Source organism: Camelina sativa, chromosome 2 (genome assembly GCF_030686135.1).
Source record: "Camelina sativa cultivar CO46 ecotype springtype chromosome 2, ASM3068613v1".
Classification (NCBI taxonomy): Eukaryota; Viridiplantae; Streptophyta; class Magnoliopsida; order Brassicales; family Brassicaceae; genus Camelina; species Camelina sativa.
In genome coordinates, this window is record NC_141881.1 from 25,207,425 (window position 1) to 25,231,519 (window position 24,095).

General features: G+C 34.7%; 3 protein-coding genes and 3 pseudogenes across 3 annotated transcripts; 4 read left to right on the forward strand and 2 right to left on the reverse strand.

Moving 5' to 3' along the window:
* The first annotated feature begins 4,163 nt into the window (after positions 1–4,163).
* LOC104732704 (leucine-rich repeat receptor-like serine/threonine-protein kinase RGI4) lies at positions 4,164–8,080 on the forward strand. Its single transcript, XM_010452283.2, has 2 exons — positions 4,164–7,309; positions 7,400–8,080. Exons 1-2 carry the CDS (start codon positions 4,498–4,500, stop codon positions 7,858–7,860), a joined length of 3,273 nt encoding a protein of 1,090 aa, XP_010450585.2. The 5' UTR covers positions 4,164–4,497; the 3' UTR covers positions 7,861–8,080.
* Positions 8,081–11,422: 3,342 nt separating this feature from the next.
* On the reverse strand, positions 11,423–12,603 carry LOC104732710 (uncharacterized). Its single transcript, XM_087489309.1, has one exon. It carries the CDS (start codon positions 12,486–12,488, stop codon positions 11,652–11,654), a length of 837 nt encoding a protein of 278 aa, XP_087345435.1. The 5' UTR covers positions 12,489–12,603; the 3' UTR covers positions 11,423–11,651.
* Positions 12,604–14,183: 1,580 nt separating this feature from the next.
* Positions 14,184–15,139, forward strand: LOC104755501 (uncharacterized protein At4g26485-like; annotated as a pseudogene).
* An 897-nt stretch (positions 15,140–16,036) lies between these two features.
* On the forward strand, positions 16,037–17,502 carry LOC104755510 (uncharacterized protein At4g26485 pseudogene; annotated as a pseudogene).
* Positions 17,503–18,683: 1,181 nt separating this feature from the next.
* Positions 18,684–19,585, forward strand: LOC104732720 (uncharacterized protein At4g26485-like; annotated as a pseudogene).
* Positions 19,586–20,093: 508 nt separating this feature from the next.
* LOC104732729 (nicotianamine synthase 2) lies at positions 20,094–22,528 on the reverse strand. The gene is made up of 2 exons (XM_087478011.1): positions 21,749–22,528; positions 20,094–20,550 (listed from the first exon to the last, which is right to left on the reverse strand). The coding sequence occupies exons 1-2, from the start codon at positions 22,485–22,487 to the stop codon at positions 20,327–20,329; spliced, it is 963 nt and encodes a 320-aa protein (XP_087334137.1). The 5' UTR covers positions 22,488–22,528; the 3' UTR covers positions 20,094–20,326.
* Positions 22,529–24,095: the final 1,567 nt, after the last annotated feature.

A 24,095-nucleotide genomic window follows, 5' to 3' on the forward strand; every position in this document is an offset into this window, starting at 1 on the left:
CGTTATCATTGGCCCCATCTCATTTCACATCATACATACCTACAACAAACACAATATGCCTACTTACACTCATTCATGCATGCATACATGTCAGTTTTTTCTTTGTACATACTTTCCTGAAACTATTATACAACAAACTATATATAATAGGGTTCACACTTGATATGGAGATGTCCCAAATTAGTAATCAAAAGTTAATTGTAAACTATCTATATATCATCATATATATCCTCGAACAAAAAAAAATCACTTTATATGTGCATATGGATTAGTTTTTCATATGTGAATCATTCCAATGGTTCATCATCTTTGTCGTGTTTTAGTTTACTGAATGATACAAGCAGGCTAGGAATCCAATAATTCGCCTTTTTATAGTATGCCCGGCTACTTTTCATTGACACTCATCCCGCAAGAGATCACTCGCACCATTCGCGCCTAACTTGACCCCCGGGCACACACCAGTTGCGAACAATTGACAGAAAATGTCACGTATATTTTTTCATACTATATAGTAACTATGTTCTATATCCTCATCAAAACTTCCTTTCTATGTATAATCTTTATTATTGAATATTATTAACCAGAAAAAAGTTTATATTGACTATGTCAAAATTGTCACGACAAAAGAAACGCACTAAAAGAAGTTAAAATAATGAGCAAACTTCAGTTTTTTTAAAAATATATATTTTGTAAATTATTATCCATAAGATTACCAAAATATGGTTCTCAAACTTGTTTGTTGTAGTATTTAGAAAAAATAAAAGACAGAACATTATTTTTGGGATATTTTTTGCATTGTTATTTTATGGAGGATTGGTTGGTTTTCCGAAAAAAAGTTATATTATCAGCATGTATATGTAAGGTACTTTTCCTACTACAGTGTCTTCGTGGTCGTATATACTCGTATGAGTGGTTACAACCAATAGAATTTTATCAACATGACCACAGACCACTCATAAGACGTAGCATTATCATGATCAACCATATTATATATGTTATATTCATTGGATCGACAAATCTAACAAATAAACAAGTAGTTTTGATCGATGCCCACTTCTATTCACACTTCTGTACTTCTGCCACTACATTCTTGGACTGCTTCTGCTACTAAATACCCCACAATGGACCAGTTTTTCTTATAATTATTGAATTTATAAAATTGATAAAGACAAATGCTTGTATATAATCATTTATATATTAAAAATAACTAAGTAAACAATTGCCCATCGTAGTCCTCGATCAGATCCCACACTTTAATTAATTTATAACACTCGCTTAGTGCTGATTTATCCACTAAACAAGCTTAACTCGTTCCAAGATTCCAAATTTTTTGAAAGTATATAATAAAACATAACTATCGGTTTCTGAAACCTCAAAAAAGAGTTAACTAAAAATGATTTTATATTTATTTACAAACGTTTACGAAATTGTTATACCGAATACTAACTAGCATTGTTTAAGTGACTGCTTCAATTGTTGTCTCCAAGCACAATCTTGAATTATAATTTTGTATCTCGTGTTTTAGAGACTAACTTTAAAATAAAGAATTATGCTTTTTAAAATTATTTATTCGTAATTTTTGATAGGAATTAAAACTAACATTTATCCTAAGTTGAATATGTATCCGTAGATTTGTTTTTAATTGCTCTATCATCATGTGGTGAGATCTCTGACCTAATCGAAACGTGATATAGATCCAGATCTTGTTCCATTGTCGTAATCAAGTCTACATCTGTTAATTTATCTAAATTGCTATCATCACTATTAACTTTGTTAAAAGTAATAAAAATAATCACGTATCATTATCATAATACCCATCACCCTTCATCGTATACATGTGAAAGTTTTGAGATATAATTGAGAGCTGCTTAGTTATAACAGTCCCGAATTGTCGAAATTGTTTCGAAATAATGATATATGCGATAGCTAGGCAAAAGAACAATATGGACCATTAAATGAAAATCATATGATTTTGAGAAAGAAATATAAATTTTCACAAGTTTGGAAAAAATACAGTTGGGTGCTTGTCTTTTCTCTAGCATCTTTTGCTGTCTCTTTACTTCCTTCTTGTTTGTTGGTTTTTGGTTTTTGGTCTTATTATTTTCCCTTTTTATTTTTCCTCTTTATGGACCATATTCATTTAACTCTTCCCACTCATGTTTGTATCTCTTACTTATGAATTTATTTATCAAAACTAAAAAAAAAATGAGTTAAAAACTAAAGAAAAAAAGTTGTAAATCAAGGATGGTCGAAAACTTTCGAGCCGAGTCCAAATGATCAAAGTACATACAGCGAAATCGAATTCGAAACTTTAGCAAATCTTCTGGTCTTAAAGTTAAGGTCAGTGAACACCTTACTCACTAGTAGTCAAGTTTGATCACCTTTATACATCCCCACTAGTATATGCATGCATAGGATTTAATTAGTATATGTACATATTATACAAATGTATAATGTAGTAGACCCCAAGAGATATTCGTACTTTCGTGAGAAGAAACTTGTTACTTGTTACCATTAAACTCTTTAAAATGAAAAAGAAAAAAAAAACTATTTATAATGAAAGAATATATGTTGTCTATAACGTAAACAAAAATTACATATTACGAAACGCATTTCATGATTGATATTTAGTATCACCATCTTTTCAAGTGCAAATTACGGTAATTAGAGTACACACTATTCCATAATTAATTGCCTGCAGAAAAAAACCATGTTGTCGCAATGCTTTCTCTTACTTTACTATAAATTTAGTGTAAATATGTGTATAGATATGCTGATATGCACATGACTATCTCTCTATATATCTATTGATACTCTTATTTAATCTTTTGATGCTACTATGGCATGTGACTAGAGCTGTGGTGTTATATCTTTATATATAATCTTCTTGACCCTAATGATGCTTGACCCATGATCTTAATTTTAATTTACTTTATCTTTTCCATTTTTTCTGTTTTGTTTTGTCCACTTCTCCCCTCTCTTAATTTTTGTAATCAGTATTCTTAAAACTTCTGTCCAAGAAGTTGGATCTAAACATCGTCATCTTAATTTAATAAACCTTACAAACTATTTAAAGTGCAATTAAGTAAAAGGTAGGTAAATGTTGCTGTTTTTTCTTTTCCGAAACAACTACAAATCTTGATATATTTAAGTTTTCTTTGGCATCTTAAATTTGTATGAACATCTACAATATATATTTACTAGCTAGCAACTACATGAACTATAGTCGATTGGCTGTACTTGGTTTTGATGTTGTTATAGAGTTCTTACTTCATTTAGTCTTTAAGCATGCATAATTGCATACACATGTATATGAGCAAACATACACACAAACACACACACATATATATATATATATATTTATAGATATTAGCAGATGTATCATATAATTACAGCGAATGAAATGGACCGACAAGATGAGCAGAGATGAGCATTAGTAAATTTGATTAATCTTTTCACATAAATTCTTAGCTTGCATGTGCAGTTCACTCTCTTCAAGATTCCATGTTCCAACTACTAATTTAATACTGTAATCTATACTATATCAGAAAGGGTTCCAAAGTAGATATCTCCAGATTACAGTTATATACGTATACGGTATACCGAATTCCGACTCCCCCGAAGTAAACAAAAACTAACAATTATGTGAAGCATTGTTGATCAAAAACAATTAAACACAATCCAAAGTTTCTTAAATCGTCTTTGGAAGCATTAAAGAATACAATTACGTAAAGCATTGTTTATCAATAATAGGTGGTAGTATTCAACAAATATCATGATTTGTAACTAGAAATTATTATTGATTTGTGTAACATTGTCTTCTTTTTGTTTCCTGAAAATACCAAAAACAATAGGGCCAATTTTAACAAGTCATTTTCTGATTTGATAACCTTTTTTTTTCTTTCTTATATGATGTATGACTCGCATGTTATAGTTAGGTCAATAGGAGTTGTAACTTGAACCTGGAGCCGTATACTATAGGCTTTTCGATTACTAATAGTAAATTATCTTGTCTAATTACCATTTATGAAAACTATTATCAGCATGCCTCATCTAAATGGTGGTTTACCACAAATAAATCCACTTACATACAACTATAGAAGAAGATTAATTATAAACACTCATATATTATGGATCATTTATACATAACCCCAAAATAAATAATCGACTTTTAGTATTTCCTTAACTCAAATTTTCAATTCTTTTTCTATTTTGTTCACAAAACAAATGAAATGAAAAATTAAAAAAATAAAAAAGTTAAAAAAAAATTGGAAAATAATAATAAAGGAAAAAAGGTAGAGGTGCTTTTTGGGGATCCAGATCTTCGTTTGCTACTCTTCTTTCTTCTCTCTCCTTTGGTTTGCTCTGTTTTTCTTTTTATATATTTCTATAAAAACAAAGTAAAAACCAAATCCATGGGGTTCTTCGCTTCACAATCCCAACGCACTTCTCTCTCCCATTTCTTCTTCTTCCCCTTCCTCCTCTCCCTCTTCACCAATGCCACGCAACCCTAGATTCTGCTTCTTCCCCTTCCTCTTCTTTCTCTTTAACTCCTCTGTTTTCTTCTTCATCCCCTGTTTCTCCATAGACGAACAAGGTCTAGCTCTCCTCTCATGGAAATCTCAGTTAAACATCTCCGGAGACGTTTTGTCTTCTTGGAAACCCTCCGAATCCAATCCTTGTCAATGGCTCGGTATCAAATGCAACGCGAGAGGTCAAGTCTCGGAGATACAACTCCAAGTCATGGACTTTCAAAGTCCTCTGCCGGCGACGAATCTCCTGAAGTTAAAGTCTCTGACTTCACTAGTTTTAACCTCCGTGAATCTCACCGGTTCAATCCCTAAAGAGCTCGGAGACTTGTCGGAGCTTGAAGTTCTTGATTTAGCTGATAACTCTCTCTCCGGTGATATCCCAGTTGAAATCTTCAAGCTCAAGAAACTCAAGACTCTGTCTCTCAACACAAACAATCTCGAAAGTGTGATTCCGTCGGAGCTAGGGTATCTCGTTAACCTCGTCGAGCTCAAACTCTTCGACAATAAACTCGCCGGAGAGATTCCTAGAACCATCGGAGAACTCAAGAGTCTTGAAATCTTCCGTGCAGGTGGTAACAAGAACTTAAGAGGTGAGCTTCCTTGGGAGATAGGTAACTGCGAGAGTCTTGTGACTTTAGGTCTCGCCGAGACAAGTCTCTCCGGTAAACTCCCGGCGTCGATCGGAAACTTGAAAAAAGTTCAGACAATAGCTTTGTACACTGCACTCTTGTCTGGTCCAATCCCTGACGAGATTGGTAACTGCACAGAGCTTCAAAACCTCTACTTGTACCAAAACTCAATCTCTGGTTCGATTCCTGTATCACTCGGACGTCTCAAGAAGCTTCAAAGTCTTCTCTTATGGCAAAACAACCTCGTCGGAAAAATCCCAACCGAGCTCGGAACCTGCCCGGACCTTTTCCTCGTCGACTTATCCGAAAACCTCCTCACCGGAAACATCCCAAGAAGCTTCGGAAACCTTCCGAACCTCCAAGAGCTTCAGCTCAGCGTTAACCAGCTCTCAGGCACAATCCCCGAAGAGCTAGCGAATTGCACGAAGCTAACGCATCTAGAGATCGACAACAACCAAATCTCCGGCGAGATTCCGCCGTTGATCGGGAAATTAACAAGCTTGACGATGTTCTTCGCGTGGCAGAATCAGTTAACCGGAAAAATCCCGGAGTCTTTATCACAATGCCAAGAGCTTCAAGCGATTGATCTCTCTTACAACAACCTCTCTGGCTCCATCCCTAACGGAGTCTTCGAGATACGAAACCTCACGAAGCTTCTTCTCATCTCTAACCGCTTAACCGGAGCCATACCGCCGGATATTGGAAACTGCACGAATCTGTACCGGCTTCGACTCAACGGAAACAGACTCGCTGGGAATATTCCGGCGGAGATTGGGAATCTGAAAAACCTAAACTTTATCGATATAAGCGAGAATCGTCTCATCGGAAACATCCCTCCGGCGATCTCCGGTTGTACAAGTCTCGAATTCGTCGATCTACATTCAAACGGTTTAACCGGTGGTTTACCCGGGACGCTTCCGAAGAGCTTACAATTCATTGATTTATCAGATAATTCGTTAACCGGTTCTTTACCAACCGGAATCGGATCGTTAACCGAACTCACGAAGCTTAACCTCGCCAAGAACCGCTTCACCGGTGAGATCCCTAGAGAGATCTCGTCTTGCCGGAGCTTACAGCTTCTCAACCTCGGCGACAACGAGTTCACCGGAGAAATCCCAAACGAGTTAGGACGAATCCCGTCTCTTGCGATCTCTCTGAATCTCAGCTGCAACAACTTCGCCGGAGAGATCCCGTCGAGATTCTCCAGTCTCACTAATCTCGGAACCCTCGACGTCTCTCACAACAAACTCGCCGGAAACTTAAACGTCTTAGCTGATCTACAGAACCTCGTCTCACTCAACATCTCATTCAACGAATTCTCCGGCGAGTTACCGAACACTCTGTTTTTCCGAAAACTGCCACTCTCTGTTCTTGAATCAAACAAAGGGCTTTTCATTTCGACCCGACCCGAGAACGCGATCCAAACCCGACACCGCTCCGCGGTGAAGTTAACCATGTCGATCCTCGTCGCAGCAAGCGTCGTTCTTGTTCTCATGGCGATTTACACTCTCGTCAAGGCACAAAAAGTCGCCGGAAAGCATGAGGAGTTAGATTCTTGGGAAGTGACTCTGTATCAGAAACTAGACTTCTCCATCGACGACATCGTCAAGAATCTAACTTCAGCTAACGTGATCGGAACGGGAAGCTCCGGTGTAGTTTACAGAGTCACAATCCCGTCCGGTGAAACGTTGGCCGTGAAAAAAATGTGGTCAAAGGAAGAAAACGGTGCGTTTAACTCGGAGATCAACACTCTCGGTTCGATTAGACATCGGAACATAATCCGTCTTTTGGGTTGGTGTTCGAACCGGAACATGAAACTCTTGTTCTATGATTATCTTCCTAACGGGAGTTTAAGTTCTCTGCTTCATGGTGCTGGTAAAGGAAGTGGAGGAGCTGATTGGGAAGCACGTTACGACGTGGTTCTAGGCGTTGCACATGCACTAGCTTATCTTCACCATGATTGTCTTCCTCCGATTCTACATGGTGACGTTAAAGCTATGAATGTCTTATTGGGTTCCCGGTTCGAATCTTACTTAGCCGATTTCGGTTTAGCTAAAATCGTCTCCGGTGAGGGAGTTATCGATGGAGAATCGTCGAAATTGAGTAACCGGCCTCCGTTAGCCGGTTCTTATGGTTACATGGCTCCAGGTAAAATTCAGAATTTTGTTTTTTTACGTCATGAATTGTCTATTTGAAAATGTAGAATTTATAACGGATATTATTTTGTTTGGTTTACAGAACATGCTTCAATGCAACATATAACCGAGAAGAGTGATGTGTATAGCTATGGAGTGGTGTTACTAGAAGTTTTAACCGGGAAGCATCCATTGGATCCGGATCTACTGGGAGGTGCTCATTTGGTTCAATGGGTGAGAGATCATTTAGCTGGAAAGAAAGATCCTAGAGAAGTTCTTGATCCGAGACTACGCGGACGGGCAGATCCGATAATGCATGAGATGCTACAAACCTTAGCCGTTGCCTTTCTTTGCGTGAGCAATAAGGCAGCCGATCGGCCTATGATGAAAGATATTGTGGCTATGCTTAAAGAGATTAGACAGTTTGATATTGAGCAATCGGAAACTGATATGATGAAAAAAGGAAAGAAATGGCAGCCGCAACCGTTACCACCGGAGAAAATTGTCAGTACTCCTCGAGGTTCATCTAATTGTTCGTTTGCTTTTTCCGATGAATCCGTATAAAAGAAAACTACACAACGTCTACTACGATTAGGGTGATAACATTTTATAAAAAAGTGTGTGAATATTTGTTGTCAATGATTTGTTAGAATCAGTAAAAGAAAGATCTAAGCTTAGCTTATTATTTTGGTTTGTGAGTTTTAATTTTATTTTCTTGCAAACGAGTTAAAGAATGTAATGTACAATAATTGCTATAGATTGGAAGTGATTTATTTTGTTATTATCTTATAAGTTGAACAAAAATAACGAGAGATAAACCGAAAATTCATAGATCCAAGAATAATGCATATTCAATCCAATTTGTCTGACCATTGCAGAAATAAATTTGTTGTATATGCGCGTGCATAGTGCGTAGATAACAGAGGAAGAAGAGGATTAGTTTCAACATCGATCCACAATTATATTATCCAAAAATAGAACATTTTGAGTATATTATTTATATAAAATTTAAGGTATTTGTTTTTGTAATTTTGGAGGATTCAAGAAATAAAACTGGAGGAAAAAGGCCGGGAGTGTTTGGAGTTATATACATAGGAAAGATTCGTTCTTCTTTATTCAAAACTTTTATTCAATAATCTAATTATATAAAATCTTTTGGATGTTTGCTAATTTTGTGAAATTGAGAAGAGAGGCTTTCGACGTGGGATCACGTGGACCCACGCGCCACCCCATCACATGATCATGTGTTGTCTGAATAACAATGACTTTCCAGCCAACGATCACCAATTTTTATCATCTTACATACAATAAATATGTATATATTTTGGTTTATATATATAATATAAGATTGAAGATGATGACTCGAGGCTCAAATAACCTTTTTAAGCTAACGAAAAAAAAAAAGTTTGTGTGTACACAATAATAAAAAGTGCACATGCCTAAACCAAATGTAAGAACGACAGTTTTCAGTTTTGCGAGTGTTGCTTCTCTTTGTTGTGTTTATGATTGTCTATTTAATCTCTTAAGTTCAAGACATTTTGACAGCGACTTCCAAGAATTAGTCTGAATTTTGAGTTTTGTCAATCTGCGGCCATTATAGTGCAAAGAGTAATATTATCCTCACATTTTTAAAAAAGAAAATGTGAGGAGTAAGTTTAGTTTGTATAGATCCATCACTCGTGGTCGTGTGGTATTAATGGTTAATTTTTCGTATTTGGAACAACTATGACGAAAGCATACGAAATCAGCATTAGAAAACTTAATGGAACTATTTGTGTAGTTTGGACTTTGGACAGTTCCCTAAGATATTTATTCAGCGTTAGAAAAAATGAATATGAAAAGAAAGGATTACGAAGTCTCGCAACAGACAGAAGCAACCAAAAGCTTATAATGATGATTATGCGGAATGTACGGGAACCACTTCATGTGTTCGATCCATGTATTGTGACATACTAACAATTACATCATCTCATGATTTTCAAGTCATGTGCCCCCATGCCCCATGCATGCATGAGTTTCTCCAAAATTTAACTTTGATATGAATTAACCGGGTGTGTATATTATGTATGATTATAACCGATCCAAATACATCATACATAAATGGGTTTGAAATACGCGGGCCCGTTATGCCTGTTATGAGAAAATGAGCCCGCTTATTCACATACAATACAATTGAGTAAACCAATTCGCGATAACTAAAGTGTAGATTAGTTAACCGATTCTTTTGTTGTCCCCTTTAACTTGAGGGATACGTTTCTCAGGTGGTTACGGGTTATTCACATCATACATACCTACAACAAAACAAACACAATATGCCTACTTTCACTCATTCATGCATGCATATATATTAGTTTTTTCTATATATCATAGGGTTTCAAATATGAAAAATTAATCCATATGATCCACATATATAATATAATATGTAACTATGTATAATGATTTCTGTTGTCGGCAAAACAATTCATCATACATAGTAGTTACATATTATATATGTGGATCATATGGATTAGTTTTTCATATTTGTACAACATACCATGCTCATCATAAATATTTCAGATACATAAAATAATTTTGTGAACACCGTATATAAACAGTTTTGTTTATGTTCTCTTCTTATTACTTATCAAATAATTTGACAAATTTTATTTATTTGTCTAGAATATTTATTTGTCTAGAAGATTTATTCTCTTCCACTATAGGTTGTAAATTGTAACTAACAGTAGTTTATTTAATATTAATTAATTCATTTTAATATTTTGAGCTATTTCGCTTAAAATTTGCATATGTTTAACTTATATTTTGCTTATATTTTGCTCAATCTTAATTATATCATTTTGATTCAACATGTCTAATACAGTAAAAACCTCTATAAATTAATACTCTATAAATTAATAAACACTATAAATTAATAAACTTGCTAGTCCTAAGTCGGGCAAATGTAAAAATAAACAAAATTCAATAAGATAATTTGTTTTTGATTGTAAAAAAAACAAGATAATATTTTTAAAAAAAAAATATTTCATGTAAAATATGGTCCCAATAATATCATAAATTAATAATAATATAAATTTACATATATTTACTGATATAATGAAGTATGTTTCTCTTGAACCTTATATCTATAAAATAATTGTAATGTTGTATCTTCAAACTATAATGATATAAAATATTCTATAACATTTCATAAAAATAGCTAAAACTTTTTAAAGTTTTCAATTTTTAAATATGCATCATTTACATTTTGATAGTATGATAAACTATTAAAATACGATAATTCATATTCTTATTCATAAATTTGAATTTATTTATGTCATGTGTATAAGTGAATTTGTATATAGTATTTGTAATTTACTGTTAATAATATTTTCTAAATATTTCAAATTCAATTTCAATACCATAATATTTACAACATCCAAAATTCTAATCTTATTTTGCTAAAATGTTCTCTATTCATAAATTTTTAAAATTTAAACAATTAAAAATATATATATATATATATATATATATATAAATATGAATAATATTAAATTTTAGTAAAGTTTGTTTGGATACATAGATAAAAGTAATGACAAACATTGTATTTTTTTTTTGAAAATAAATTTAGGTCTTCTTTCTTTTCTCATTCGTCTAGATAATCTAGTTAGTAGTTTTTAAATCGGCTACTTCAAATTGATATGACGGAATGCAGAGAGAGAGAGAGTTAGAATTTGGTCACTATTTTCTTATTGACACAAGTGTTAAAATTGTGAAAGAGTATATTTTGATCCCTGTTTTAGTCTACCACTAGAATTAGTTTTAGGTCCTTTTACTTTAGCTTTTGTTTAGAGATTTTGCTAAGACTTGAGGCTTTTAATCTTTATACAATCGAGTTTACATGCTTGTCCCACGTAAGCTAATTGAGCTTTAGCCAATCAGTTCTAGCTTCACTTTTTTTTCTCTGCCACTTTTGTAGCTAATTCCTGAAGAAAAAGTACTCATGAAGTTAAAGGCTTTCAATTAAAGAACAACTCCATGTTGTGAGTTGTCATCTTTTTACTTTGAATATAATTCTTTTGATTACTTAAACACTTAAGGAACCAACATAGGAATCTACTGTGTGATCCTTGTTCTTTGAGATTGTGTCTTGTGGATCAAAATATGGATCAGATTTTAGTAATCTTGTAGCATGTTTGAATACGGGATTAGAATATATGGCCTTATAAGAATTATCTCTTTGACTCATTTAATTACACCAATCTTAATTACTAAATCTATCTTACCAATATAGAACAGACTCTTATCTCGGTTCTTGCATAGAGTCTATTGAATCTTGATTCCTCTTTACATCTTGTGAATTTGAAGATGACCGCTGTTCTTCACCATCTTTTAGTAGTGCAGTTCCGAGAAACTAAGCCACCGGCTGGCGGACTGGTCAATTGAAGCTGACAACTCCCGTGCAGCCAATACGAATAAGGAACAAAGCCAAGAATAGCTTTCACTTTGAATTTACTTCTGATTTCATAATCTATCCTGTTGCTGGTCACTTGTCTTCTGAGCTCAATTATATGATTTACAGGCAAGAAGATCGAATTTGAAATCAAACGGATCGGTTCTAGCCTAGTCTTACTGTTTCTTAGCGAAAACGGCAAGACACCTTGTGTGGCAATCTTTATGTCGGCAAACCAGAGCTCTACAAGAAGATTCTCAAACCTCACATTTAGTTTCTTGTTTGGGTTGGTGAAATTCAACTGCAACAACATATCACCGTTGAAGTAAACTGGTGACTGGAAGAGAATGGTGTTGAGCTTTGCATTAGAGATGTCGAAAACAGGGGTTCTTGGTCTGACGGCGAGAAAGAGAATCAAAGTAGCAATCCCAAAGACTATAAGAAGTATGCTGAAGATAAAACACAAAGCTGCACCACACCAGATCCATGGACTGGTTCGGGTTGTTCTTAGCTGCAAGAGAACCATCGTCTCGTGTAAAGGCTGTGTTTCGATACCGTCTAGCTTAGGCGTTGTAGGGCTATTCTGGCGAGATAAAGGTGATTTAGACACAATCACTTCGGTAAGAGCTATTGGTGTTGTACTCGGAGTTGAATTTGTGCTTCTTGGAGTTGTTCTCCATGGTGTGTTTATTGGAGTATACCATTTTGAAGAAGGCGTTTCCCATGGAGGTGTTTCGGACGGTTGCGGTGGATGAAGACTTGACATGGGTTTTTTATGTCTTGATAGCTTGTTGAAGAACTAGAAGAGGAAGAAGGTCTATGGAGTTTAAGCTAAGATGTGTTGATGGTGTGAGGAGAACTAAGTTGTGTGTTGAATGAAAGGAAATTTTGGGAATGTGTAATGGTGTTTGGTTTAATAGAAAAAACAAAAGTTAAAAAGTTAATATTAATTTTTTTTTTATAAAGAGAGATTGTGAGTGGGGAAAAAGGAGGGAGCTTTTCCTTAATGGGATGGGTTTTGTTTTGTAGAGTTGCACCATGCATCATTTTTGAAACTTTTTTTGCATTTATATATTGAACTTTATTGTATACAAACGATGGAAACATATGTTAATATATAATGTAATAGTAAATATATAATTTTTAGTTGTTTTACTAATACTTTGGATTATCTTACGATATAGCCTTAGATAATTAATAAATCATTTAAGCTACGTAATTAGAATGCGTATTGCTGCTTGTGAGTTTCGTTATTATTTGAACCAGGTTTTTTTTTTTGTATTCTTGATCTTTTCTTTTTGATAATGTTAGTGTTGTTAGGTGTGGCTCCCTAAACACTTCATCACTAAGGAACATCTTTTCTCTATAAAGTGCATGTTGGAATTTTCTTTTTGTCCTTTCAACAATGGTTTATTTCATGTTTCTCGTTTCCTAAAAAATAAAGAGATTTAGTCCCTTTGAAATCTGAGATCAAATGATTTGAAATATCTTGTTGATTTGTCTAGAAGATTTACTGTATTTTATTATAGGTTGTAATTAACAGTAGTTACGTTTATTCAATACTCCTTTCGTTTTTTAATAGTTGAATTATTAGAAGAATTTTTATTCTAAATTATACAGTATGATGTTTTAAGTTTTCAATGTAAAATTAATTGGGTTTTAATTGTTTTGGGCTCTTTATATTTTGTACATTATTTTATCACTGGTTGAATTTTCTTTACATAATTAATAGTTAATTAATGTTTTAGTTTAGAGGTATTAGTTAATTCAGTTCTATGATTTTGAGCTTGCAAAACATATGCTCAAAATTTGCTTCAAATTTGCTTCAAAATTTGCTACAAAATATTCAGTAAACAGCTTTGTTAGTTTTTTATGGTACACTTTATGTTGGTTATTTGATTTTTAAGTTCACAACTTGATATAGTAAAGAAATTTCAAAAACTACTACAGAGATTCTAACATATACCCTATATCTTGTTACTATATAAAGCTTAATTATAAGTTCAAAGTTGTTCTTGAGTCGTTTATTTCAACGGGAATATGCTATTTGCAATTGCACTTCACCAATCCGAACGAGAAAGGAATTGTGCGGTTTGACTTATACTTATGTTACTGTAATGAATTTCGCAAAAAATAGCAAATTACAACACTGTCTTTTATGCTCGTAAGTCGTATCGAATGTTGGAACTTCATTCATAATCATAGGGTTGAATTAATTCGTATGTTGGAAATTAGCATTCACGTTTTGAAATTAGCATTCCAAAATTATTAATAACGCTGGTCAAAAAAAAAGAAGGTTTAAAACTCTCTCAAGATGTATATATATGGCAGATGAATGAGAACGTGAATGCATGTTGAAAGAAAATAAAATACTCACAAAGTTCGAAGAGCCAAATTAACAAAGAGAAAAAACTCTTTGATCCATGCATTCATATCATTTTATAATTAAACTATATAATGCATGGTGAAAGCAGCATATGCATGAAGACGAGATGGAGGTTTCACAAACTTTATACTGTAGTCATTACAATAATAAACAACAAATACTTCTGGTCGGAGAAGGAGACTTTTCCTTTTCTCTATGCCTTGCCAGAGCCTTTGGTACGGCTACTAACATGACTGCAACTTCTCTAGATACTCGAGGTAGCTACATATATCATTCATTTGCAGCGTATCGACATAATCTGATCCCTATAGAATCATTTCATAGTATTGAGATCATCATTCTTTGTTTGTGTTTGTAGTTTCTCTTATATATATGACGAATACAATATTATTGACACGTAAATTTGCGGTTAATTCAATCTTACTTTTGTTGTAGTGGAGTTAGAGCTGAAGTACAAGGATGCGAAAAATAATGTAGAAGAGTTGGAGAGACTTGGATGCACTGTCGTCCACGGTGTTAATGTGCACTCCATGAACACAGATTATCGTGTCGTCAGATGGATTCTATATGATAGAATCATCTTTAATTTTCCTCATGCAGGGTTTCATTTTGGTCGCGAACATGAGATCCACACCATCATGTACATAATTTTTTTTTTTGTATGGTAATGGTACATTTATGTAGTTTTGCAGTTTTTTTGGTGTAGTAAACAAATGTTTGTGTATACTTGTGAGTGGGGACACAGGAATCACCAAGAAGTGGTGAGAGAATTTTTGAGGAGTGCTAAAGAGATGGTTAAAGACTACGGCGGAGAGATTCATGTGACTCATAAGACGGCATATCCATTTGCCAGTTGGAATATAAAAGATTTGGGTTCAGAAATGGGTTTGTTGTTTTCCAGAGAAGTGGTGTTTGGCACATGGCAATATCCAGGTTACTCCAACAAGAGAGGAAGTGGAATTCACTGTGACTCAAGCTTCCCTATTGGACAATCTTCTACTTTCATGTTTAGGAAACGGTTGTTCTCTTAGTGAATCGAATAAATATGTTAAGCAGAACTAATCCTAAGATTTTGTTTATCCACGGGAACAAGCTAAGCTCAAGAGTTTCCTAGACTCCTAATCAGTAGATGTTTGATACTTCTGAATATTTGAAATAAACAAATCGTGAGATCTTATTTCCTAATGTATTAATTAGCTTTAGAAATTACATAAAATTATCTATCAATTTATATCTCTCAAATTCTGACAGAGATGTCAATTTTGGCTAATACTTAACATTAATGTTTTATATTTGCAATAATTTAAGTTAAACATTATTGAGATTTTTGTGGTTATAACTGAAACACCACATTATATATATAAAAGTTGAATTCAAACAATAATGGATTAACATGGATATCAACTGAAATTACTATTGTAAAAATTCGATTGGTTAAAGAAGGATTTAAAATTGTTAGTTAACTCAGAAAAGTCACAAAAGTAGGTAAGAACAAATCAGCACAACCTTTATTATAATTGCTCTTTGGCACAGTAGGGGCAACTAAAGGTCTACAATAGGTACCGAACTTAAAGAAAGGTCTAATTCTTGTCGTCAAAATGGTGGATGAATACAAATGCAATATTGCTCTTAGAAATACATAAATCATACGTTGTATGTTACATAGTCAAATTTGACATAAATGGTGTCACATTGACGTTGGTTATGAAAACTAATACTAGTTTTAAATTTCATTGGTTTAAAATATGATTTTGACACTAGATTTAATTAAATAAATATGTAAAATTTGTTAATTAACTCAGACGGGTAAATGAATCGGTAAGAACAAATCAATGCATCTTTTCTGTTAATAAACTTGCTAATTGGCGTGGTATATGGTACCCAATTGAAAACAAAAGAGGGTTTGATTCTTGTCGCCAAAATGGTGCATGGATAGAATATTGAATGCACTTCGAATTACATAAATAATCACACAGTCCGAAGAGACTGATTTCAAAACCAAACATTTAATACTAATATTTTAGTTTGCATATTTGATACTATATCTATCTTCATGTGTGTGTATATAACAACATTGTGAGAAAAGGGAAAGACATTGAGATAAAATGAAAACTAAAAAGTTAAGAGAATACAGCAATAAGCAAAAGATACTTCTGGTTGGAGAAGGAGACTTCTCCTTTTCTCTATCTTTAGCTAGAGCCTTTGGTTCCGCAACAAATCTCACTGCAACCTCTCTCGACACTTTTGGTAAATCAATTCTTTAATCGTCTATCTTCTTAGAAATTTTTTGGTATATATTGTCATTGTAAAGATTTTTATTTTTGTTTTGATCTAGTGTTCTTGGATGTTATTGAACAATCATATAATCCGGGTCACAAGTATGGGTTTTGTCTGTTAATGCGATTATGAAACCATATATAATATGATTTTCGTCATTTGGTGATTAATAATTGAAATACGAATAATGCAGAGGAGGTACAGCTTAAGTATAAGAATGGAAAAGCTAACATACAAGAGTTGAAGAGACAAGGTTGCACTGTGGTCCACGGGGTTAATGTGCATTCCATGACCAAAGATCTTAAACATGGTCAACGATCGGAACTTTATGATAGAATCATCTTTAATTTTCCTCATTCAGGGTTTGGTTTTGGCTGTGAGCACCAGAGCTACTACATCATGTAATTAATCTATAAGACTTGTCTTTTGGCTCCATTTTTATGGTTATCTTTGGTGTATTGAATGTAGAATATGAGAACTGATGATTCTATTCATTGAGAAATCACATATTTATACAATAAGGTTGTTGTGTTGATCAGATCGTAATCCAAGGAGACTTGGAAATTACGATAACTATACAAGATAAACATAAGTTATAGATAAGCCTTATCTATACTAATATGCCCCCTCAAGATGGACGCCGGCGACAGAGTCCGATCTTGGCAGAGAGATCAAGAAAGCGAGCACGAGGAAGCGGCTTGGTTAGCGCATCCGCAAGCTCATCAGCAGAGGAGATGTGAGCAACGCGAAGTGTCTTGCCTTGAACCTGTTCCCGAACGAAATGATAGTCGAGGGCAAGATGCTTCATGCGAAATGTGTGTATGTGTATCACAGCTTACACCAAGCAGTGGTGAGAGGTTTTATGAAGAGTGCGAAGAAAATGGTAAAAGACATCGGTGGTGAGATTCATGTTACTCATAAGACGGCTCATCCATTTGACAAGTGGGAGATCGAGACTCTGGCTGAAGAAAAGGGTTTGTGTTTGGTCCGGGAGATGGAATGTAACAAATTATGTTTTCCTGGTTACTCAAATAAGAGAGGAAGTGGACGTCACTGTGACGGTAGCTTCCCTGTCGGGAAATCTTCTACCTTCATGTTCCGGAAACGGATTCTCTGAAAAAACTCTTCCGATACATATACTTAAGTGGGTTTGGATTTTGGATCGGATGTATATATATATTTTTTTTTTGTGTGACGAAGATCATGAAGCTTACTAGTTTGTATCCAGGTTGTTCGTGGATAAATTTTATGTGACGAAGATTACATATTTATCTTTCGCACTATTCCTAACAAATTTCAAAGCTCTTTTTGTCGTTACTTGACTGTTTGAAACTTTGAATAATAATCACTGCTATAATTTTCGAAGTATTACATGTGATTTGTAATGGTAATACCAATGATTATGTTCATCGAATGGTAAAAATAAATAATTAAATTCCGCCTCATTCTAATTGGCATATGCTGGAAGCTAGAATTTTGTCATTCTTCTCATTGAAATGATCCAACTAATTAAGGAATTGGTTTTAATAAAAAAAACTAATTAAAGGAAATTGAATATAAAAAATCTGGTATAGAATGAGGCTTCAGTTCTTGTCCTCTTAAGAGTGTATGAACATAAAATTGAATGTTTTTTTTTTTTGTGCAAAAAAATTGAATGTTCTTAGGAGTACATAAACAATCATGTACAATCTCTGAATAGCCAGATTACAAAACCAGAGTTTAATATTAGTAGCCTCTATATTTGTCAAATTCATCCATATATCAAATTGATGAAACTATGTCACGATATATATGTTTATATGTGTGTGTAATATATATGGACTATTAATCGACATGGTGTGAGAAGTAATAACATGGATGAAATGGAGCATTAGGAAACCAAACGGTTAAAAAAATACATATATTATTGCACTATATCAAAGTATATAAAATACCACACGGGTTGTTTTTTCATTACCGAAATATTTGGTTAATTAGGATTTTTTTTTTCTTTTTTCAACCATCTCTTTTATTACACACGCAAAAAGAGAAAAATGTATCAATTGATGCATTATAAATTTATGTACTCTCGGCAAGAAAAAAGGTTTTTGCATGGATATGAACAGAACATTGAATGCTTTCCGAATTACATAAATACCCACAAAGTTCGAAGAGCCAGTTGGATATATAGGCATATAGCCTAGTAAACAAACAAAATAAAACATTTAAGTCCTCTTTGACCCATGCATCCATAAAGAAATATGTACGTATACATACATTATAATCCTGGTGTGAGAGGCAAACTCATGCAGAGACGAAATGGAGGTTCAAGGAACTAAAAGGTTAAAACATTACAGTAACAAACAAAAAATACTTTTGGTCGGAGAAGGAGACTTCTCCTTTTCTCTGTCTCTAGCAAGGGCTTTTGGTTCCGCATCTAATCTCACTGCAACCTCTCTTGATACTCAAGGTACGTAAATCAAAATTTAATATTAAATTTCTTTACATTAGTTATGTGAATTAACTCTGGGATGACGAACGTTGTATAGGGGAGCTAGAGCGTAAGTTCAAGAATGGGAAGGCGAACGTAGAAGAGTTGGAGAAACTCGGGTGCAGCGTGGTCTATGGAGTTAACGTCCACTCAATGGCCACAAAGCCTACCCTTGGTGGTTCCGCTATATATGATAGAGTCATCTTCAATTATCCACATGCAGGGTTCGACTATGGCCGTGAGCACGAAATTAAAATCATCATGTGTGTTTATATATACCCCTTGTATCGACCCATAGATATATATCTGTTGTCTTTTTTATTTTTTAAAAGATATTACGTAGGAAAAAACATATTTGAACCGATTTTATTTCTTGGTAATATATAGTCAAACCTATTTCTTTAAAAAATGTTATTATTATTTTACTGTGTGATTTAGGAGGCATCAAGAGCTTGTAAGAGGGTTTATGAAGAATGCAAGAGTGTTGGTGAAAGATGAAGGCAAGGGAGGCGAGATTCATGTGATTCATAGGACAGAGTATCCATTTAGCGAGTGGAAGCTTAAGACTCTCGGCGAGAAAGAAGGTTTAGATTTGATTCGTGAGATTGAGTTTTGCTTGAATCATTACCCTGGTTATTCCAACAAGAGAGGAAATGGAGGTTACAGTGACTCTAGTTTCCCTATCGGGAAATCTTCTACTTTCATGTTTACAAAACAGTTCTTTTATTAATTTAAATGCTTAATAGTTTTCATTTGTTACTGTCTTGGTTTCGTAGTCTGACTACTTAATTTGGTTTTCTTTGTTACTGTCTTGATTTTCCTTTAAAGTTACAAGATTCATAATCATGGAGTCCAGTCTACACAAATGTTTGAAAGTTACTGTCTTGATTCATATTTAAAGTTACTGTCTTGATTCATATTTAAAGTTACTGTCTTGATTTTCCTTTGATATAATTTGGTATATCATAAATATATGACGACCAGTCTACACAAATGTTTGAAATTTTATGAATATGTATATTTTTATTTTCGATTTCATTTTCAGTTATTTTTAAATTTGAACTGAATATATTCATGTTGAGAAAACAAAACCAATATATTTGTATTTTTAACTTTTAAGGATTTGTAAATATATTTTCTGTTTGATAAGAAAAAGAAAAAAAATGGTTTCAGGCACCAGTGAGAAGTGAGATCAATCACAAATAAAACCTTTATGACGTATCAATATACATTGTGGATTCTCAATTTTATTTTTTTTATTGATCATAATATTAAAAAAAAACATACAACAAGGTTCCGTATCTTCACACAGATATGAAGATCAAAGAACTCACAAAATTCACAAAACGATAATACTTAACAAACATACCAGACCAGTATACCACACTCCTCACAAGGCATAAAATCGAAAATAACAAAACATAAAAACACATAATTTTCAGAAAAGAGATGTGTTATAATTATTACTTGTTTACTCGATGGCACTAAACTCCTCGATCAAATTCTTCTTCATACCAAAATTGTTCATAATCGCGTGGACCTTAGAGCAATTACAAGGCATAACCACACACCGTCCAATCTGGCTGCCTCTAACTCCATTCGAACCACCTAGCTTTCGTGCGATGACCACCGAGTTCACTACGTCATCGGAGGGATGATAAATGGTCAACACCTCAAATCCTTTAAGATCGGAAGTGATGTGACCCGAGGACACGGTCACGGTACGATCGCGGTACGGACGCGGCTTGAGCTCTCGGCCAACTTTCAGTCGGTGAAGCTATTCGCGGCCGAGGTTCTGGGCTTCGGATCTAGGAGAGAATCAAACGAGGGAAACGGAGTTTGAAGGGATTCAAACGAGCCGTTCGGGAGATACTTCGGGAAGTCACGAACGGTTCAATCGGACAGTACGGATGCGGGACGAGCGGGTGAACGTCTTCGAGGAAAACGATAGCGGGAATGACTTGAGGTGATTCGAGGGGACTCGAGAAAGATGAAAGAGGACAGATGGAAACGTGGTGAGGGGAAAATACGGATGGATCGATTGACGACACAAGAGGTTTGGCTCTCCTCTTGATACGGTCGCTAACAAGGGCGAACCCGGTTCGTGACTTGTTAGGATTTTCTCAAGGTTCAATCCCGGATTGAAGAAAGAGAAGAGTGAGACAAGTTTCAAGAATCTCTCTTGAGGAAAAGTTTTATTTTCATACAAGTCTAAGGAGGAACAAGGGCTTAAGGAGAGTTTAAATAGCTAGGTCTAGATAGGAGCTTAAGGACACGCGGATTCATCTTGATCCGCACATCGTCCTTTTGACGTGTCCCCTTTACAAAGAGAACACATCGCCACCTTTTGACTAACACGCTTAGCCACAAACACTCTCCAACGTTCACAAATATAGGATCAAAAGAGAATATTCTCAAGTTCAAAATTAAACCAAAAATAAGAGGGAAAGAGAGATAACCGCCTTGGCCTTGCGCGTGAAGCAACTTAGCCTTTAGGCGTTTTGCGTTTAGCTCCATGCCTCGTTAAAACCTCCTCCGGTAAACCCATTGGGACAAACCCGGAGTGAGGAAAAAGAGTACACTTCCTCGCTTAACGACTTGACCGTCTTCACTCTTGGGTAAGAGTGAAGACTAAGCGGACTGAGCCTTCGGAGTCTTTGTTGGGTGGCTGGTGTCGGACGTAGGTTCGGACAAATAGGTTGAGCCGCTGTTTGGCCGCCTTTGCTGAGCTCTTGGAACGTGTGGTGGCTCCGGGAAGGATCGTTGGAGTCTTGGCCACGTCTGAAGAGGTTGCCCTGGTCGCGTCCGATGCGTCTTGGTCAGGCGTCTCGGTCGCGTCCGGCGTGTCTTGGTCTTCTTGGCTGAGGTCGCGTCCTGCGATCACATCAGGAAGAGTCAACGATTGGATACAAGAAAGCTCTAAGACCATGAGCACTCCTTAGCATCAACACAGCTCCCGGAGCCATATATTTCTCCAAATGCTCAATAGCTTTGACCTTTGACTCTTTATCCATCCCAACAAGAGCTGCCAAGAAAACGACATCATATTGGTCTAACCCTTCCTTAGCATTCAACACATCAGTTGTGTGGAAGATCATGCGTTTCGAGAGGTCAGGATCGCAAGAAACAAGGCTTGAAGCGAGTTTGTTGGCCTGTGAGTCGATGTCAAAGTTGTGGAACGTTGTGTTGGGGAGGTGGAACTTGGCCAGGACGATGGAAGTAAGTGGCATCGGACCCGAACCGATAAAGGCAACTTTGGTAGGGACATGGGTTGTGTGTTGAGATAGGAGATCGAATTCGAGTTTGCCTAGTTTGAGATAGTTGTTGTAATAGGGAAAGATGTGTAAATGGTTTAGTGGGTTGTCTTCAAAAGAGCCTAAGATTGTTGAGAAGTGTTCCTCTAAATAACCTTCGGCTTCACCACAGAGCTTGATGAGATGAGATCTCGCGTCTTTGACTTTTTCATCGTGTATTTCTGTGACATCGATGTTTGTGTCCGTTGGTAAGCACGTGGACACGAGTTGTCCGAACAAAGTGTCGACATTCTTGGATGGTTTTAAGCTCTCGAGGTTTGAGATTTGGTTGTACAAGTCGATGATTTGCTTGACAACTAGGTTACTTTCGTAAGCCATGTCGACACTATGAAGAGAGAAAATAGAGCTTTGAATTTTGTTTCAAGACTTGGAAAAAAGCTTGTGTTGTGTTGTCTTAACGCTCGCAAGGGGTCGTTATTTATTGACGCAGTGTGGGATCCATTCTTGGCTAAAATTTGTTAGCTTATTTATTTGATTCGATTCATATATATTAAAAAATAACGTCAGTTAGTTTGATTTATGTTTTAGAATTATTGTTTTTGTTTCAAAATCCGTTTTTTTCAACATAAAATGTTAACTTGCTTTTCTATATATATATATATATATATATATATATATATATATATTTACTGACCTTAATCAGTGTACTATCCTCACAATATTAAAAATATCATGATCATGTACAAGTTGAAAAAACCATGTTACTTTATGTTACTTTGCTTTCAAATTGGCGAGGAACAAGACTAACTAGTACTCACGCTTACATTAAATTGGCGAGGAAAAAACCAAATGTGTAAAGGTTTTACATTAAAAAGTTATGATTGAAATGAAGAAAACACAAATTGTGGCTTCTATTAATTTATCACACATATTTGTTTTAAACAACCTATTTATGAAGAGAAAACGAGAAGGTTATAACAAAAAATATAAAAAAAACTTAGAGAAGTTTTCTTCACCAAATTCATAATAAATCTAAGCATTGCTCGTGTGTTAAAATTTTCATTGAGTGATGTGCGCAAATGCGTATGATTGTGCTTGTCATGCATGAATGGAATCTAAAGGAATTAGATACTACGATTTGGTCTTCTACGTGTAGTCGTGTATAATTGTTATTGATATCATTCATTCTACAAGATAACGTATATATAGTTAGGGTTGGTAATTTAGGCATGTCTCATAACATAGTTAAGTCGCCGCGAAAATGCAACGATTATTTTTAATAGTATAAAAGAAATATATATATGATCTACTTGGGTAGCCGAAAACATAATGATCTAGTTAAATTTTTTTTATTATATACCGTTGAATTCTAAACGGTCATCAAAATTCAAAATATTAGATTTCGTTCACTTACATGCTTTGTTGGGAATAAATCAATCTTTTTGGTGTCACTCAACATTAAATTTGACTGAATACACAATATTGGATCAAGGTTCAGATTGCTTTCTTAAAAAGATTGACTTTCTATTTCGCAACATGTATTTTTTTCTTTCTTGATGTGCGATCTCAATTGTAACCTATCGAAACCTCTTCCTAGGATTTTATAATTTAAGCACCAAACTAAATGAAAACATAAAAAAGACACATACAGGTTTTGCAATTGATATATTGATGTTCGTACATTATTTTATATCAGTGCCTCTTGCACGAAATGAATAGCCAATTTTACGTAGCTCTCAGCATACATTTTCAACGAAAGAAGTGGTTTTGTTTTGAGTTCAAAATCAACCATTCTAAAGTAAGATTTATTATCTTTCAACATGCATCTATAGTAGTATAGATATGGTGACTGTTGTATTATTGTATCCATATTAGGTGCGTACATACATGGTCATGTTGAGTTTGAGTGCGACGTAATGGTTTTTAAAAGACAACGTACAAATCATCTCATATTATATGGTATCAGTCTTTTTAGAGATGTTTGGT

Coding starts and splice junctions, on each gene's coding strand:
- LOC104732710 (XM_087489309.1), bottom strand. CDS start 12,488: ATGTCAAGTCTTCATCCACCGCAACCGTCCGAAACACCTCCATGGGAA.
- LOC104732704 (XM_010452283.2), top strand. CDS start 4,498: ATGCCACGCAACCCTAGATTCTGCTTCTTCCCCTTCCTCTTCTTTCTC. Junction 7,310..7,399: donor TTATGGTTACATGGCTCCAG/GTAAAATTCAGA, acceptor TTTGGTTTACAG/AACATGCTTCAATGCAACAT.
- LOC104732729 (XM_087478011.1), bottom strand. CDS start 22,487: ATGGCTTACGAAAGTAACCTAGTTGTCAAGCAAATCATCGACTTGTAC. Junction 20,551..21,748: donor CTTGTATCCAATCGTTGACT/CTTCCTGATGTG, acceptor CGGGTCACATCA/CTTCCGATCTTAAAGGATTT.